The sequence below is a fragment of the Pleuronectes platessa genome, chromosome 7, assembly GCF_947347685.1.
Source record: "Pleuronectes platessa chromosome 7, fPlePla1.1, whole genome shotgun sequence".
NCBI classification, from domain to species: Eukaryota; Metazoa; Chordata; class Actinopteri; order Pleuronectiformes; family Pleuronectidae; genus Pleuronectes; species Pleuronectes platessa.
In genome coordinates, this window is record NC_070632.1 from 14,933,785 (window position 1) to 14,949,219 (window position 15,435).

At 39.6% G+C, this 15,435-nt stretch overlaps 1 protein-coding gene across 2 annotated transcripts; it reads left to right on the plus strand.

Annotated features, from left to right (window-relative positions):
- The first annotated feature begins 1,273 nt into the window (after window positions 1-1,273).
- arih1 (ariadne ubiquitin-conjugating enzyme E2 binding protein homolog 1 (Drosophila)) lies at window positions 1,274-14,322 on the plus strand. 2 transcript variants are annotated; one of them, XM_053427767.1, is made up of 14 exons: window positions 1,274-1,773; window positions 5,135-5,202; window positions 5,291-5,438; window positions 7,589-7,681; window positions 7,769-7,824; window positions 8,462-8,528; window positions 8,636-8,742; window positions 8,871-8,913; window positions 9,024-9,095; window positions 9,470-9,600; window positions 10,060-10,117; window positions 11,586-11,849; window positions 12,254-12,366; window positions 12,449-14,322. In XM_053427767.1, exons 1-14 carry the CDS (start codon window positions 1,486-1,488, stop codon window positions 12,531-12,533), a joined length of 1,593 nt encoding a protein of 530 aa, XP_053283742.1. In that variant the 5' UTR covers window positions 1,274-1,485; the 3' UTR covers window positions 12,534-14,322. The 2 variants fall into 2 exon arrangements, with proteins under 2 accessions (XP_053283742.1, XP_053283743.1); XM_053427768.1 differs by having other exon boundaries at window positions 1,275-1,773; window positions 11,589-11,849.
- Window positions 14,323-15,435: the final 1,113 nt, after the last annotated feature.

The following is a 15,435-nucleotide window of genomic DNA, read 5'->3' on the forward strand; positions in this document are numbered from 1 at the left end:
CTAACTGTTTACCAAAGGAGAAAATCCCAGTATGAATAATATGCCTAATAGTAAAATAAACTTTAGTAAAGCTAACTAACCGCAAACCTGACTTGCATGTGTCTTTTAACTTGGTTATTTAATTACAGATGTGGATTTTATTTTGTTCTTTACTTCCTACTTTATCAGTTTGAGGAATGAGAATATTTAGGAATCGTTATATCACATGGGTTCATTCTATCTATCGTTATTCAAAAAAATCATTCTTCTAATAGTTTTCACGACGTTAATGGGCTGTTGTGGACAATACATATATTATTAATATTTATATTATTTTTATTATTAATTGCGTGTTTGGAATCGTTATGGAGGCGTGTCCGGGTGAAATGAAAAAGTTTGCCATTGAAATATCCTTCATCTTTGTGGAGTCTGGTCTCGTACAGTCCGGCTGACGTCAGGCCGCAGTCAGCGGATGACGCTGTGTCTCTTTGTTGGCTGAGCAGCGGCGACGTTTTGTTGTTGTTTCAGAGACAGCGAGCTCAAATCGTGGCAGCGGCAGCTCGTAGAGACACTTCCGGTGGCAGCAGAAACTCCCACACATTGAGGCAGCTGTCACAGTTGCCACTGCTGTTTGGGGGCAGTTGCAGCTGCTGCCGTCCTGTTTGAGGGCAACTACCGCTGCTTGTGACTCAACCAGGGAGATTTGGACTAAACAATTAATTCAATCATAATAACCTTGTTACTAAGATGATAAAGCTCAACCAAAAATTACACATGCATGTGACTGAGGTGTAATGTTTCTAAGTGTCCTCTTAATTTGTTGGGTCTCATAGAGTTTTCACTTTTCAGACATACAATCCACACTGGTCTCTCCCCATGTCCTACCCCATTGACTGTGAACCCAAGATGGTTTTTGAACACCGTCTCTTTTTAGCCCCGAAGCTCTGATCTCGTGTGTGTGTCTCTGAGCAAGTGAGTGAGTGTGGGACGGAGCCCCAGGGCCTGAGAGTGTGAGCGACATGCACCACACTGTACACGGAGCCACTGCAGAGTGGCTCAAGCCGCGGGTTGCCGACCCCTGGCGACCCCTTGTTTACTGCTCCACTGTTAAAGAGATGCGGACGTCAAAACATTATTTCGACTATAATATTAGTTCCGCCTCACATTTCCCCCTCCCGGTCACGCGGCCCACCTGTTATGCCTCCGCGCCACACAGTTTCAGAATCACTGCTCTACACCGCGTGGCAGCCAAAGCAGCGGCCTCTACACGGTGTGGCAGCCAAAGCAGCTGCCTTTAAATCAGTGGCAGTTCGTGTTGACACCGGAAGTGCCTCGCGAGCTACCGCTGCCACGATTTGAGCTTGCCCTTACTGTGTTATTTTCGCTGCAGCTGAAATCAGGCTCGGATAATTTTTGGTAGAGTTTCCCGTATTGTTCCTCGGTCGACATCCCACACACCGCAGAGCCTCTGGTGTGCGTGTCGCGGGTTCGATAACCACCCCAGGAATGGACTCAGACGAGGGTTATAACTATGAATATGACGACGAGGAGGAGGAATGTAGCGAGGACAGCGCCGAAGAGGAGCCCGAGGACGACACCCTGGAGCTCGGAGAGGTGGAGTTGGTCGATCCCGTGGTGGCCGGTGGGGATCGAGACGAATGCGGGGAGACCGGCGGAGGCAGCCATGGTCCCGGCGAGGAGGAGGAGGAGGACTACCGCTTTGAGGTTTTGACCGCCGAGCAGATCCTCCAGCATATGGTGGAGTGTATCAAGGAGGTCAACGAGGTCATCCAGGTGGGTATTTTGTTGTGTCAGTGGTAGGAAAGACCGGGGTCCGGGCTTGGCTGGAGCGTAAACAGGCCGTGGACGCTAGCTTAGCCGTTAGCATGGCAGGAGTAGTTTACTTGCTGGAAGTTGGCAGTTTCAGTGACCCGATTTACTCAAGACAAAAAAATATATTTATTCCTAATATAGCCCCCCGTTTGTGTGCGGTTCAATTGAAACCAAGACGTGGACCACTTTAAATTTGCACATTAAAGCAACCATTTCTAAACCAATAGTGTTCCAGGAAGTAGTCTCATCCCTGCTGAGAAGTTGGCAGTAACGGTTGCTAAGCTAATGATGGCTCACAAGTTAGCTAGCTTGCTAACTAGCTCACTGTTACCGTTTAAGTAGCACCTGGCTCTAACTGCATTACGTCTGCAATTAGGTCACTGCCAAGTCGGGCTGGGTGACAATTGAGATGTGTTAGTCGAGCAGATTTAAACTGAACCTTAAGAAATGTACAGAATCGAATGTCCGTGGACGTTATTCCAGTGTTGGACGAAAGGCTTGGTCATCGAGTTGCTTAGCAAGTTCCATGCTAGGTGACTTGCGTTTATGTTAACAAACTATTTCATTGCAAATCTTCTAGTAAAACGGCCGGATAGGTGAATCATAAAGAAGACATTGAAATCTGTTGGCCATTAAAGATCAGATTTGAGGAGGGGGGGGACTCAATGGAGTCCTTCAGGTTTGCGTTTACTTGATGCCTCCATTTCCTTTCCTTTAGCTTCACTTGGACACAGAATAAAATGGAAAGTGCTCCTGATAAATCGGTCACGTTTGACCATTGTAAGAAATTGCGTTGCCTTCAGCGAGTATCACATACATGTGAGTGTCATCATTCACTATGGAGAAGCCCATAGAACTAGATTATATCAATTGTAAGTTCTGTGGAGACACATGGGAGTTATTTCTACAGCAGAAGCAACAGACATCGTGATTCTACTATAAATAGTATTTATTTGTAACTCCTTGATTTTCAGGGTTTTTGCAACACTACCTAATCACAGTGACAAAGAAAAATCACATGTCTGTGTTCTGAATCCAAGTTGTGAGTGGAATAATTGACAAGATGGTTTAATTCACTTGAATGTTATGTTCTGGTCTCTTGTGACTCTGCACATGAAGGGGTTTTGCCTTGTGTCTGAAAACGCTGTCAGGATAGATAACTACAGATCAACATCCCCACAAACTACAGCCCCTAAAAATCACTATGAAATTATATCAGCACCTTACCAATTCATTACCAACATAAAATGTACATTATAACATTTATTTCACTGCTGTCATATTGGATCAGTTTTAGTATTCATTTTATTATGCTTTCACACTGTCATACGTTATGGATACATAGACACTAATGTCATTATTGTTTTTTTATTGTATCTTATTTAAACTCTAGATGTTTTTATATAAGTACATGAATCTCTGATAAACAATTACAAAACTGAAGGCTCTACGAAGTGTTTTGGATTAGTATTTTTCCTATTGACAGCTGCACAGTGAGAAAGTATTTAGTCATTTGAATTTATTTGAGGATTTGTTTTGATTATTTATACTTTTACTTAGCTTTACCGCTAATAATCATTGGCAAACAACAGAAAACATTCAGCTGCAACCTCACATTTTTAACTGGCACTGATTGTTGCCTCATTGGTTAAAATTAGAAACGTGCTGGTGGTTTGTTTTATCAGTTGTAACTAATCAACTCGATAACAGGCCTGAATTAAACTTGTCTGTTGTCAGTCTGTCTGCTCTCTGCACACAGTTGTCACTACTTTTCAAAGAAGACACAGCCACCAGACTGTTTTGTGGGTTCCAGCTAATCCAACAGAGTGAAACATCTTCGTGTTTCACTTCATGCCACCTTCTGAGATGGCATTTTTCAAATATACATCATATCAACAAGTTAAGCTTGCAGACATACTATTTCCTGTTACAACACACAGAAACTAGATCATGTATATGAGCATATGACAGCCCTGACTCAGAAAAATGAAAAATTAACAGAAGCATTACTTGTGTTTTTGCTGCTGATAATTTTTCAGCTTGAATGGATGCCACAGAGAAGAGCCCCAGCTCTACTCTCATCACATAGTCACACATGCAGGTCAAGAGTTAAGCATAGAGTTTTGTGTTGCTCCTGAACCACGAAACTGGTGGTTGGAGCATATATTTATTGTATCTCTGCAATATTATATGGGCCTATAGTATATATGCCAAGGAACACCAATGCTCTTTTAGCGGCTCTTGTTGTCCAAGCCCTTTACTAAGATACTTTATGTTGGGTTTTTCTTTTATTTAAACTGTCAGGAGAGAGTAGGTTTGCATAGTTAATGGTGTGGTCAATACTTAGTGGTCTGCATAGAGAACAAATCCACAAACTTAACTTTAAAATGTGCCACTTGCTAAATCAAAATTTCCATTAGTGATTTTCAACTGACTCCGGCTTCAGGTAGTGACTTCATTAATTCAGCAATACTCCATATTCACTGTTTTCATTCGTGTTCACATAATACAGGAATATGTTAAGCCTCATATGCACTGAAAATACCTTGCGTACAGTGTAATGCAATTGTGTTTGTGACATTATCTTTATTTGCAGCATCATCACCAATAATTCAGGGCTGTACAGTATGGTGTGCTTCTGTAAAGTTGAACCATCATATTCACATTGTAGAAACAATGCGGGGGGGGGAAATGGTAATTCAAATTGAAATTTACTCCGGAGTAGTTCATTTCAAACCAGAACTTGTGCAGAAATGGATCCGATGGAACCTTTGAATTAAATGTTGCCATTAACCTGGTTCACTTTAGTTTTTTGTTTCACTTTCAGAATTGCTTGACTTTCTATTAGGCCAATAGCCCACTCCCAAAAAGTTATTTATATGTATTTCCACTAGACGTACAAAGGCCTCAGTTTCTCGCTGTCCTGCGAACAGAAAAAATATATCTGAAACTCTAACCTGCAGGGAATACTTCTTGCTGATTCATTTAGAAAATGTCTTCAGACGGTGTCAGACAAGTTAATTGAACGTTATGTTACTTAAGAGGCTGTCATTTGTGATGGTATAGCAATGTATTTTACTCTAATGAATGATGTTTCAGATGTTTGTTAAAGCCAAACATCATACATGGTTGAATCGTAATGTGAGAACTATTAAATTTACAACTATTATAGGCGATTTCATTGACTTAATTTATTGTAATCTTGGACCAGTCTTGACTAACAGTAGTCTTAATCGATATCTGATTTTGAGAGAGAGAGAGAGAGAGATCATCATAGGTTCCTCTTTGTTTATTTCTGATCAATCCTTTTTCCCTTCTTCAGAATCCTGCAACAATAACACGCATCCTTCTCAGTCACTTCAACTGGGATAAAGAAAAGCTTATGGAAAGGTAACAATCTCTGCCGTACAAATTATTTGTTTTCCCATTTTTGTGCTTAATGCTTTTTTAAATTCTGATTTGTTTTTCATTTATACAGGTATTTTGATGGTAACCTGGACAAGCTTTTCTCTGAGTGTCATGTCATTAACCCCAGTAAGAAGCCTCGGATCCGTCCTCCAATCAACACTAGATCATCGGCACAGGACTTGCCATGTCAGATTTGCTATCTGAACTTCCCCAACTCTGTGAGTCCTGTTATGAAACTTGTATTACGCTGCAGGAGCTGAATGTTGCAAGTTGTAGTTTTATGATGAGATTAGGTTGAATTATTAGATAATTAAGCTTTTTTTGGCACAATAGCACAACAGATTTGCTTTTAATTTGTTTCATTTAAAGGGATCCCCTAGCTGACGCATTGTCACAGACCTTTAATCATATTTGGTTAGTTATGTGTTAAGTAACCCATTATCTATTATGAAGAACCAGGATTATTGTCGTCTGACAGCTGTGATATACAGATATCATGTAACTTAAAGGTACTTGATATCACTGTACCGTATCTAATACTGTGGGTTAGATTTATAAACAGCACTGTGATTGATTTTAGTTCTCATGCTAAAAGTAAAGTATCATAAAGTATTTTGATAGTCCAAAAAAGTATTTTTTTGGACTTTAGCCTCAGGGAGTCACACCAGGAACCTCGCTGCTCAAGGAACAGCGAGGTTCCTGGTGTACCCATTTCTTGTGTGTATAGGGATGATACAATTTTATGATGATATCATCCAAGACGGAGCCTGTAATGAGCTGTCTACCTTCCTGCTTTTTCACTCAGGGTTACAATAGAAAAATGTCAAGGCATGTTTTTTCATATAAAAATGTTGAACAGTAAGTTGTTCCAATTGTAAGTAAATATTGTTAATACAAAAAGAACTTGGAAACTGTATTATAAGTGTTGCATGACTTTTTTAAAGTTTAATGCTTATATTTCCATCTCACTTGGCATTACTTGAACAGCTGTTTAGTAGCAATGCTATACGATTTCAGCAGGAAATAGCAAATTATTGTGTTTCTACCAATCATAGCAAATGATTGTCTCGAAATTGGTTAAAAAATAATACAAGATTTTATGTGGACGTCGCCAAAAGTGCAGGGTGTCCATTATCCATGGGCACATACTAGGGCTGCTCGATTATGGAAAAAATTATAATCACGATTATTTTGGACAATATCAAAATCACGATTATTTAAACAATTATTAATCTGCCCTTATTCTGAAGTATATGCTTTATTTTTGTAATCACTTCCGGTTCTGGTAAACACCGATGACGGCTGCGTGTCTTATTCCTCCGTGAAACCAGGATATCGGTGCCCGGTTATTCAAACCCTTAATGATGGCAACCCTAACACTCTATGACCGACTGACCGGCGCGGAGAAATGCGGGTCCGGTCTGACCAGTCTGAACAGCCAGGCGGGAGCGCGCTTGAGAATAGCGGTGCGCGGGGCGGCCGCTACATGGTCTGCTGCTGCCCTCCCTGCTTTTCCAATCGCGCAGTTTTTTTCACCGCTGGTCACTACACACACAACTCGCCTCCTTCACTTTACTGCTGCTTGAGAGTGAGTGCCAGTCAGCTGGGCGGCTAAATGCTTTGGGGGAAGGACTGAATTGCGCATGGCGTCTCTTTCGAAAAAAATGCCAAATAATCGTTTCAACTCGATTATAGTAGTTTGGAGATTGTTTGACCCCATAATCGTAATCACGATTAAATTTCGATTAATCAAGCAGCCCTAGTACATACAACACTGAAATGTATGAACAGGTGGAGGAAATATCTGTTGAAAAAGCATTTTGCTGGAAGTTACAGTTTTCATTGAGAGAGATATATATATATATATATACATACATACATACATACATACATACATACATGCATATGTGCATATGGTTCCCTCCAATGAAACACTCCTCCCTGTGGAAGAGCAAGAGGGTTCCTGGGAAACAATGTTATTAAATCCTTTATCAGCAGAAGCAGCTTAAAGGTCAAGGTTAAAACAAATGAATCAAATGCTGTATTATATGAGTGTATGGTTTCACTCATATAATACAGCGTATTATCTCAACAAATGATTAATTCATGTAGGAGCAGGTTTAGTGTATTAAATATTAAATTAAGTATAATATTTTTACATTGGAGTTTGTAACACATAGGATTATCCGTTTTTCTTATAAAAACAGTTTGTGAAAACAAAGCTGTTTTGTCAACTCAAGATATTTTTTCTTTCAATAGCATCACTTCGACTATCCTGGTCACCAAAGTTCAAATGCTTATAATCATGTGACGCCTTGTTTGTCTTATCTGGAATCACAGTAGAGGTTTCTCTCCTTCTCTCTTACAGTATTTCACCGGCCTGGAGTGTGGACACAAGTTCTGCATGCAGTGCTGGGGAGATTACCTGACCACCAAAATCATAGAAGAAGGAATGGGACAGGTACCCACTGAGATTTACTGAGATGTATTCAGTCATTTAAGTAAAAGCTGTCTGACTAATGATCTACCTGCTTTGTTTTCTTCTCAGACCATTTCTTGTCCCGCTCATAGTTGTGACATTTTGGTCGATGACAACACAGTCATGTGAGTATCTGTTTTGTACTGGTATTTGTTCCTATGTCTTCTTTCATTTTGGTCAGCAATAATCAGCACGGGAACATTAGTACGATTGTCCTTTAATCCGTCATTCTGATTTACAGGAATATAAACTGTAAATTGGATAAATTTGAACCTGACGTTTGTCTGTCTTCGATCAGGCCACTGCTTCACTGCTTTCGCAGTACTTATGTTCAGCTGGTTTTCCAAAGAAACCTACCTCCATATTGGAAGCATGGACACTAATCTCATGTACCAGCTTTTAAGCTGACAGTAATTGTCTTAGCCTACATTCTGATCTCACAAGCTAGCAAGAGACCTAAACGTGTTGTCACTCATCAGTTAAGGGTGTAACATGCACTGCCACACATGTTCCCCATGTCAACATATAATGTGCATGTGTTTCCGGAATTAGTTGCCTGCATCCAAGCTCTTAGTTTTGTAATAATATAAAATGCGTTGTTGTTGCAATGTTAACTCAAGGAAAAACAAAGTGGTGTGACTCTTTTTAGTTTTTTTTGTTTCATTGCTGTTAAGAAGGTGCAATTCAGCATAAAAGGTTTTTTGATCAGTTATCCATTTTCTGTAATGAATCTAATTGTAATTGATTTGACTTTTCTTATAGGCGCCTCATAACAGATTCAAAAGTGAAGTTGAAGTACCAGCATCTAATTACAAATAGTTTTGTAGAGGTAAGCTTTGATTTGTTGTTTGTCCTCGAAATGGATATGTAAAAAACCTGTAAAGACATAGCATCCATGAAACAAAGTTTATATACTGTGTCATTACTTCTGTCTAGTGCAATCGACTGTTAAAGTGGTGCCCTGCGCCAGACTGCCATCACGTTGTCAAAGTCCAGTACCCAGATGCCAAACCAGTGAGGTGCAAGTGTGGTCGTCAGTTCTGGTACGAGAGTTTGTTTTAAAAATTGTTTATTAGACTATTGAGAAATGACAGTAACAGTACTTGACTGTCGACTCTGCATTTAACAGTGATTTTTGAATATGACTTATTTTTCTGATCTGTTGTTGCAGTTTCAACTGTGGAGAGAATTGGCACGATCCTGTTAAGTGTAAGGTAAGAGATCTTAGCACCTTATCAGAAAGAGCTAAACTATCTCATCTTGAATTAAAATCAACATTTGCTGTTAACATGATTATATCCTCTTCATCTTATTTATTTTGTAGTGGCTGAGAAAATGGATTAAGAAATGTGATGATGACAGTGAAACTTCAAACTGGATTGCAGCAAATACTAAGGTATGGAATCAACAAGGTCTGTTAGGTTTCCTCAGATACTGGTTCATGATTGTAGAGAATCCATGCGATGGAATCAGAGAAATTTCAATTATGGCAATAACCCTAAGGCGTTTTTAAAGGTTTTAAATCATGTTTTACAGTCAAATGACTTGTTTGATTGAATACTGTTCCAAGCTACCAGGCCTTTATTACTCTTTTGGACAAAATGTCAGACTTAGCGTCATTAAAAGTAAACATCTACTGTCCTTTGAGTAATTTTAAGTATTTCCTCTTTGCTTTAAGGGTTGTATATGTTTACTTTTCCAGTTTAAAAAAAAGAAACAAATTGATCTAGTGCAGATATTTACAAAAATCCTGATCCCCTCTCCTGACAGGAGTGTCCAAAATGCCATGTGACCATTGAGAAAGATGGTGGCTGCAATCATATGGTTTGTCGGAACCAGAACTGCAAAGCTGAGTTCTGCTGGGTGTGCCTTGGTCCATGGGAACCCCATGGCTCAGCCTGGTAAGAACTGACAGCTTAGAGAGCAAATGAGTAAATTACTCTTTCCATGTTGGATTCAACTTCAAGAAAGTCTTGATGATGGTATTGTCACTTAAATTAAAAGCTTTAACTTTTTTTTATCACATTTAAGTATGTGGAAAATAGATGATTGCAGGACATGTATAACCTTCACAGGTATAAATGTAGATGTTCATGCAATTTCGTATCTTTATACATAAATGTAAACCAAGGATATGGTAATTTTTTCTTCTCCATCCTTATTTGCTTAATCAGCCCACTGTGGTTGTGTATAACATACCAGGAGACTGCAGGCCTATTTAAGTGTTTAAAGAAATATGGTCTGGCTGGACTTAAATGAATAATCAGCCACTTGGCCAGCAGCCAGTGTTTATGGAAAGCTCTCAACAGTAGCAATGTGTGTTATCCTGCAAAACATTTTGAATGGTCTTATTGTTTCAGGTACAACTGCAATCGCTACAATGAAGATGATGCCAAGGCAGCCAGAGATGCACAAGAGGTATTTAATGATCCTGAAAGACATTGAAAACATTAGCACACTGTATCTTTGATGTATATTTGCTACATAATCACTTAATATCAGTGTGCAGCATTCAGTCTTATTAAAAACATGTAACTTCCATTTATAAACACAGATGCAGCAGCACGCTGCAAGTATTGTTTCCATCCTTCTGCACTGGCTCACACGTGCTCATTCATACAAGAAATCCAGAAGAAATTTATACAATTTGATAATCTCCAAAACCATCTGTTTAAACACATCAGTTCCTTTTGTACAAAACATTAGTACAGTGAATGCTGCTGCGTTGGCCTGAAAAGACATTGATCAGCCACGACATTAAGTCCACCTGAAAAAAATATGCAGGTCTCACCAAAGTACCTCTGAACTGTCAAAGAATTGAATGCACAAAATCTTTTAAGGTGTATCATAGCATCAGATTAAAATCTAGTGAATTTGGAGACCTATCCAATATCCAAGCCCAATCATTATGGCTAAGTCTTTGCAGAGTGGCAGTGCAGGTTATCCTAGTTTAAGATGGATTCCCTTGCCATGAAGGGGTTTAATTAATTTGAAACAATGTCAAGCCGGGTGTCAGGGTAACATCCACATGAATGCCACTACCCAAGGTTTCCCAGGTGAACATTACTCAGAGCGTCACGCCGTCTCCGTCGGCTTCGTCCTTTCGATTTTTTTCTTCCCATGGCGCATCCTGTTGCCATCTCTTCCTCAGGTAAATGATGCACCCCGACGATCCACATGATGTAAAAGAAAATATGACTCATCAGACCAGGCCTCCATTGCTCAATGGTCCAGCTCAGAGTGAAATGTGCCCATTGTGCACAATTTCGGTTGTGGAGAGATTTGCGGCTACACAGTGAGCTGTGATGCTATGTGTGTTCTGACTGCTTTCTTTCATAACCAGCATTTCTGCTAAAGAAGCATTTATGTGGGATTTGACCACACAGGCCAGCCTTGCCTCCCCATGCACAGCTATGAAAGACTCCCATGACCGTGTCACCAATTCATCAGTTGTACTTTATTGTTTGTTGCTTTTGGGAGGTACTTACTGCTGCGTACCAGAAACATCACTCTACACCTGACAGTTTGGAGATGCTCTAACTCATCTCGTGATCACAATTTGGCCCTTGTCACAAGTTGATCAACTCCTTACTTGCCCATGTTAATGCTTCCAACACACTAACTATAATAAATAACTAATATATCTCATAATCAATATTGGTCACTTACTGCTTCAGTGCTTTGTGTTTTGTGGCTGAAATCATAAATGTCTGTTACATCTTCAACCAACATGGTTAACTGTCCCACACTGATAAATGATGTGTTGCCTGAAATGTTTGCATTATAAAATCTAGATGAGTAATTATATATAGCTGGTTATCCAGTACCTGTGAGCTCGACTGGAGTAAAAGCTAAAATTTTGTTCCATACTATGTGTGTGTGTGAGCAGCGATCCAGGGCGGCATTGCAGCGGTACCTATTCTACTGCAACCGCTACATGAACCACATGCAGAGCCTGCGCTTCGAGCACAAGCTGTATGCTCAGGTCAAGCAGAAGATGGAGGAGATGCAGCAGCACAACATGTCTTGGATTGAGGTGCAGTTTCTGAAGAAGGCTGTGGATGTGCTGTGCCAGTGCCGCTCCACACTCATGTTCACTTACGTCTTTGCCTTCTACCTCAAGAAGAACAACCAGTCCATTATTTTTGAGGTATGAGCTATGTAATATTCTTAAGTTGATAAGATTTATATTCAACTTGAACTAAGCCCTGTTTTTATACCAAAGATTCTGCCTCAAAACTTATCAAGGAAAGCAGAAGCTTACTCGTATACTGTAATGGGCTATAGAAAGCATACAACGTTTGATGTAATCAGTGACATCATGACACAAGGTTTAAAGTTGATTGGTTGAGTGAATCACAATAATTGCTTTCTCTACTTATAGTTGGGAAAAGTATTAAACTATTTTTTTTATATATATATATATAAAAGAAATGGGCCCATAGTTCCTGAAGTCTGAGCCGGGCCTTTTGCAGGACATCGTGGATTACTGACATTTCTGTAGTCTGTGTTTGGACATAAACCAATATTGTGTGTCACTTTTTTTGTGAACAGAACAACCAGGCAGACCTGGAAAACGCCACTGAGGTGCTGTCTGGCTACCTAGAGCGGGACATATCCCAGGATTCCTTGCAGGATATCAAGCAGAAAGTACAAGATAAGTACAGGTCAGTGACGGAGGAATGGTAATTCACGTCGTCCACTGTTTGTGCATTCTTGGACTAAAATTAGTGTCTCTTGTGTCTGTAGATACTGTGAGAGCAGGCGAAGAGTGCTGCTACAGCACGTGCATGAAGGTTATGAGAAGGACCTGTGGGAGTACATTGAGGATTGAGGACACATCCCAATGCAACGGACTCTTGAGTATCTTGACAAACTAGAGCGCTGATGCAATTTAACAGGGCAGCACTGGCCTTCTGCCGCCTTCCTTTGGCAAAACAACCACTTTTGCATCATTTTTCCTGGATTTGTTTAACAAAATCTTAAAAGTAAATTATATTTAAATAAAAGGTAGAGTAATAAAAAGAAAGTGTACTACAGTATTGTTAGCAACAGAGTGGAGTCTTGGGCAAGCAGAAAATCCATCTTAAACAACTACATCTTTTTGGCTTGTATTGTAACACCTCCCCTGAACTATCTTATTTTCCTGTTTTTTGCTTGTGAATCTTTTCTGTTTTGATTTTGACTTTTGTTTTCCCATTAGTGTGAAAATGTTTTCAACACAGCTTTAATTGTCCTGGCCATGTCTGCTATATGTGATGAGATCCTTGTCTGGGTGGATGAATGTTAATAGGCTGATTGCAAAGGGGCAAAGACATTTCAGGGGAGTGGGGAGGAAAAAAAAAAACATCAAAAGAACAAAATGGCAAGTCTGTATTTTTCAATTTGTAAATAGTCCATATGCATGGAAGTAAAAGAGCAAGAGTGGCACGTGTTTGCATAATTTTGAAATTTTGAAATATTTATTCTTTACCAATATTGATGAAGGTGTACTTGCCACGTAGGTTGAGTCTGTGATCCCTCCACAGTTTGTGGGAGTTTGGTCTTTGGCAATAAGGCATTCGCCCTATCATCCTCAGTCTCTTCAGAGCGATGCACAAGCTACACCTTATCAGTGGATCTCAATGGGGACTGATGGAAAGGATTTCTCTTAATTGCCAAGCGATCAGATAAAGGATTCCGTTTTACAGTACAGAGGAAAGGACGTACGCACCGATTCCGTGCCCCTCTATTCTAGCCGTTTGCTGTACCCTCTTAGTTGTTGTTAAAGGTGTTTAACATTTAAGAAGATTACTAATTATTTGCAAGAGCCAAACTGAGTGACATTCACTCATTTTTTTTTTTTTTTTTCTTTCTTTTTTTTCTTTCTTTTTTTTCTTTGCTTCTTTCGTTTTCTCTTTCCCAACATGGCTTGGAGTAGCCCTCTTAAAGCATAGCTTGCACCTTGGGGATTGAAGGAAGGTAATAGAATGTACTGACAGCACAGCTTTGTAGTGCGGCTTATTGGGCTGGATCACTGACAAACAGGGTCAGTCATTTGCATTACTACGCTGGGAAGACTTGGACGGGACGGGGCTGACGATGGCCGCGCCTCTTTGAAGCGATCTGTAGCCTTGCAGTGAGACTGAACATTGCTTTAAACAGAGCTACGCAGATGGACTTGCGTGATTCTTTGGCAGATGAGGAATATAGGGCAAACTTTCAAAGGTTGTAGGACTGCTTTATAACGCTGATATGCTTTTGCATTAAAGACTGTATTATTATTTTTTTCGCAAATAGGTTGAGGATTCAACATTGAAATGTCAGTGCCCCTTCAGATTTTGCATTGTTCTGTGTGGTGGTTGCTCTGGTTGTCAAGCTCTCTGCTTGTGGATGCTCGTCCATGTCTCTGGAATATGGCAGTCTTCACAAGATTGACTGGAGGGGACATATATACACAGGCACTGATACAAGTCAGGAGATGACACCAAAGTGTCAGCCATCATTAAAACACATCCTTTACCCCAGCTTCCGATCTTTGGGGTAATCTCTCCCAAATGCTTCTTATGTGTTAAAACTCATTATTTTATCCTAGCAAATTATAAACTGTATTGTTTATTTGAATAAATGTCATGAGAAATCTCGTTTTTGGGAGTACTGTGTGAGTCATTAGAGTAGGTTTTGTCTCAATCATATTAAGAACTCAAACATCCATGATGCATTTCTGCGCTATGTATTTTGCGACTTAGTGTTCTACAGAACTAGATAGCACTGTCTTCCAGAATAGCGTGAAATTCAATTGGTAACTTATGGAATCATTCAGATTTTTTGGCGAAAATGTTTGCTTGTTTTGCACCACTTTTACTTTGCAGATTGTACGATAAACAATCAAGTGGTTGTTTGTTTGATGTCACTTTTTTCAATTCATTTTGTCTCAAGTAACAAACCAATGATGATATCCAAAAGATCCAAAGGCTCTTTTCACTAATCTGTCTTGCAGGTAACAGCAGCTATCGCTACCATCATTAGACTAATAAGCTCTCCAGGGCTTGCTCTGTTTTCATTGTGTCTGTTAGTAGATAAACATTTCATAATGATTGAAGTAACAGAAGCATCCACTTGCATTAATCTGAGACATCCAAAAACTTTTAATACTTTTCTACATATCTTTTCTTTATGCTATCAAAAGGTGTTATTTCCTATTAGTGTAAAAATGTGGGAGAAATTAGTTGTCTGTTTTGGAGAAAATATTAAAGTGCAAAAATGTTGCAAACATTGTTCTGGCACGGGTGGTTGTTTGATGATGGACACGATGCTTTTTGTTGTGGCAACAGCCATTTTAATTAAATGAAGAAAAAAAAAAATCTTTCTCCGCAATGAATGAGTATTGAATGTGTCACTAATTACAACAATCCCATTCCTTGCAAACGCAGCAGCACTTTGATAGTTTTTAAAAGGGTATTTTGCAACTCCAAACTTTGCCACTGGATGGGGACAAAGACACGGTTTCCTTAAAAGGTAATGTTTACAGAAGGAACAGCTCCTTTTTTTTTTTTTTTTTAAAAAGTGCTTTGTCATTTACAGCATGACACCCACACTGATGTGGCGGAAGAGATTAAACTGACAGTCGTTATCTGTAGTGTGAGAAGTTAAGTTTTTAGCTGCATGAGACTTAGTAATCACACCACATTAACGGTTTGAGATAAGATCGTAAGGTCAGTGGTAACATCTGTTCGCAATATGTGAAATGTATTTTT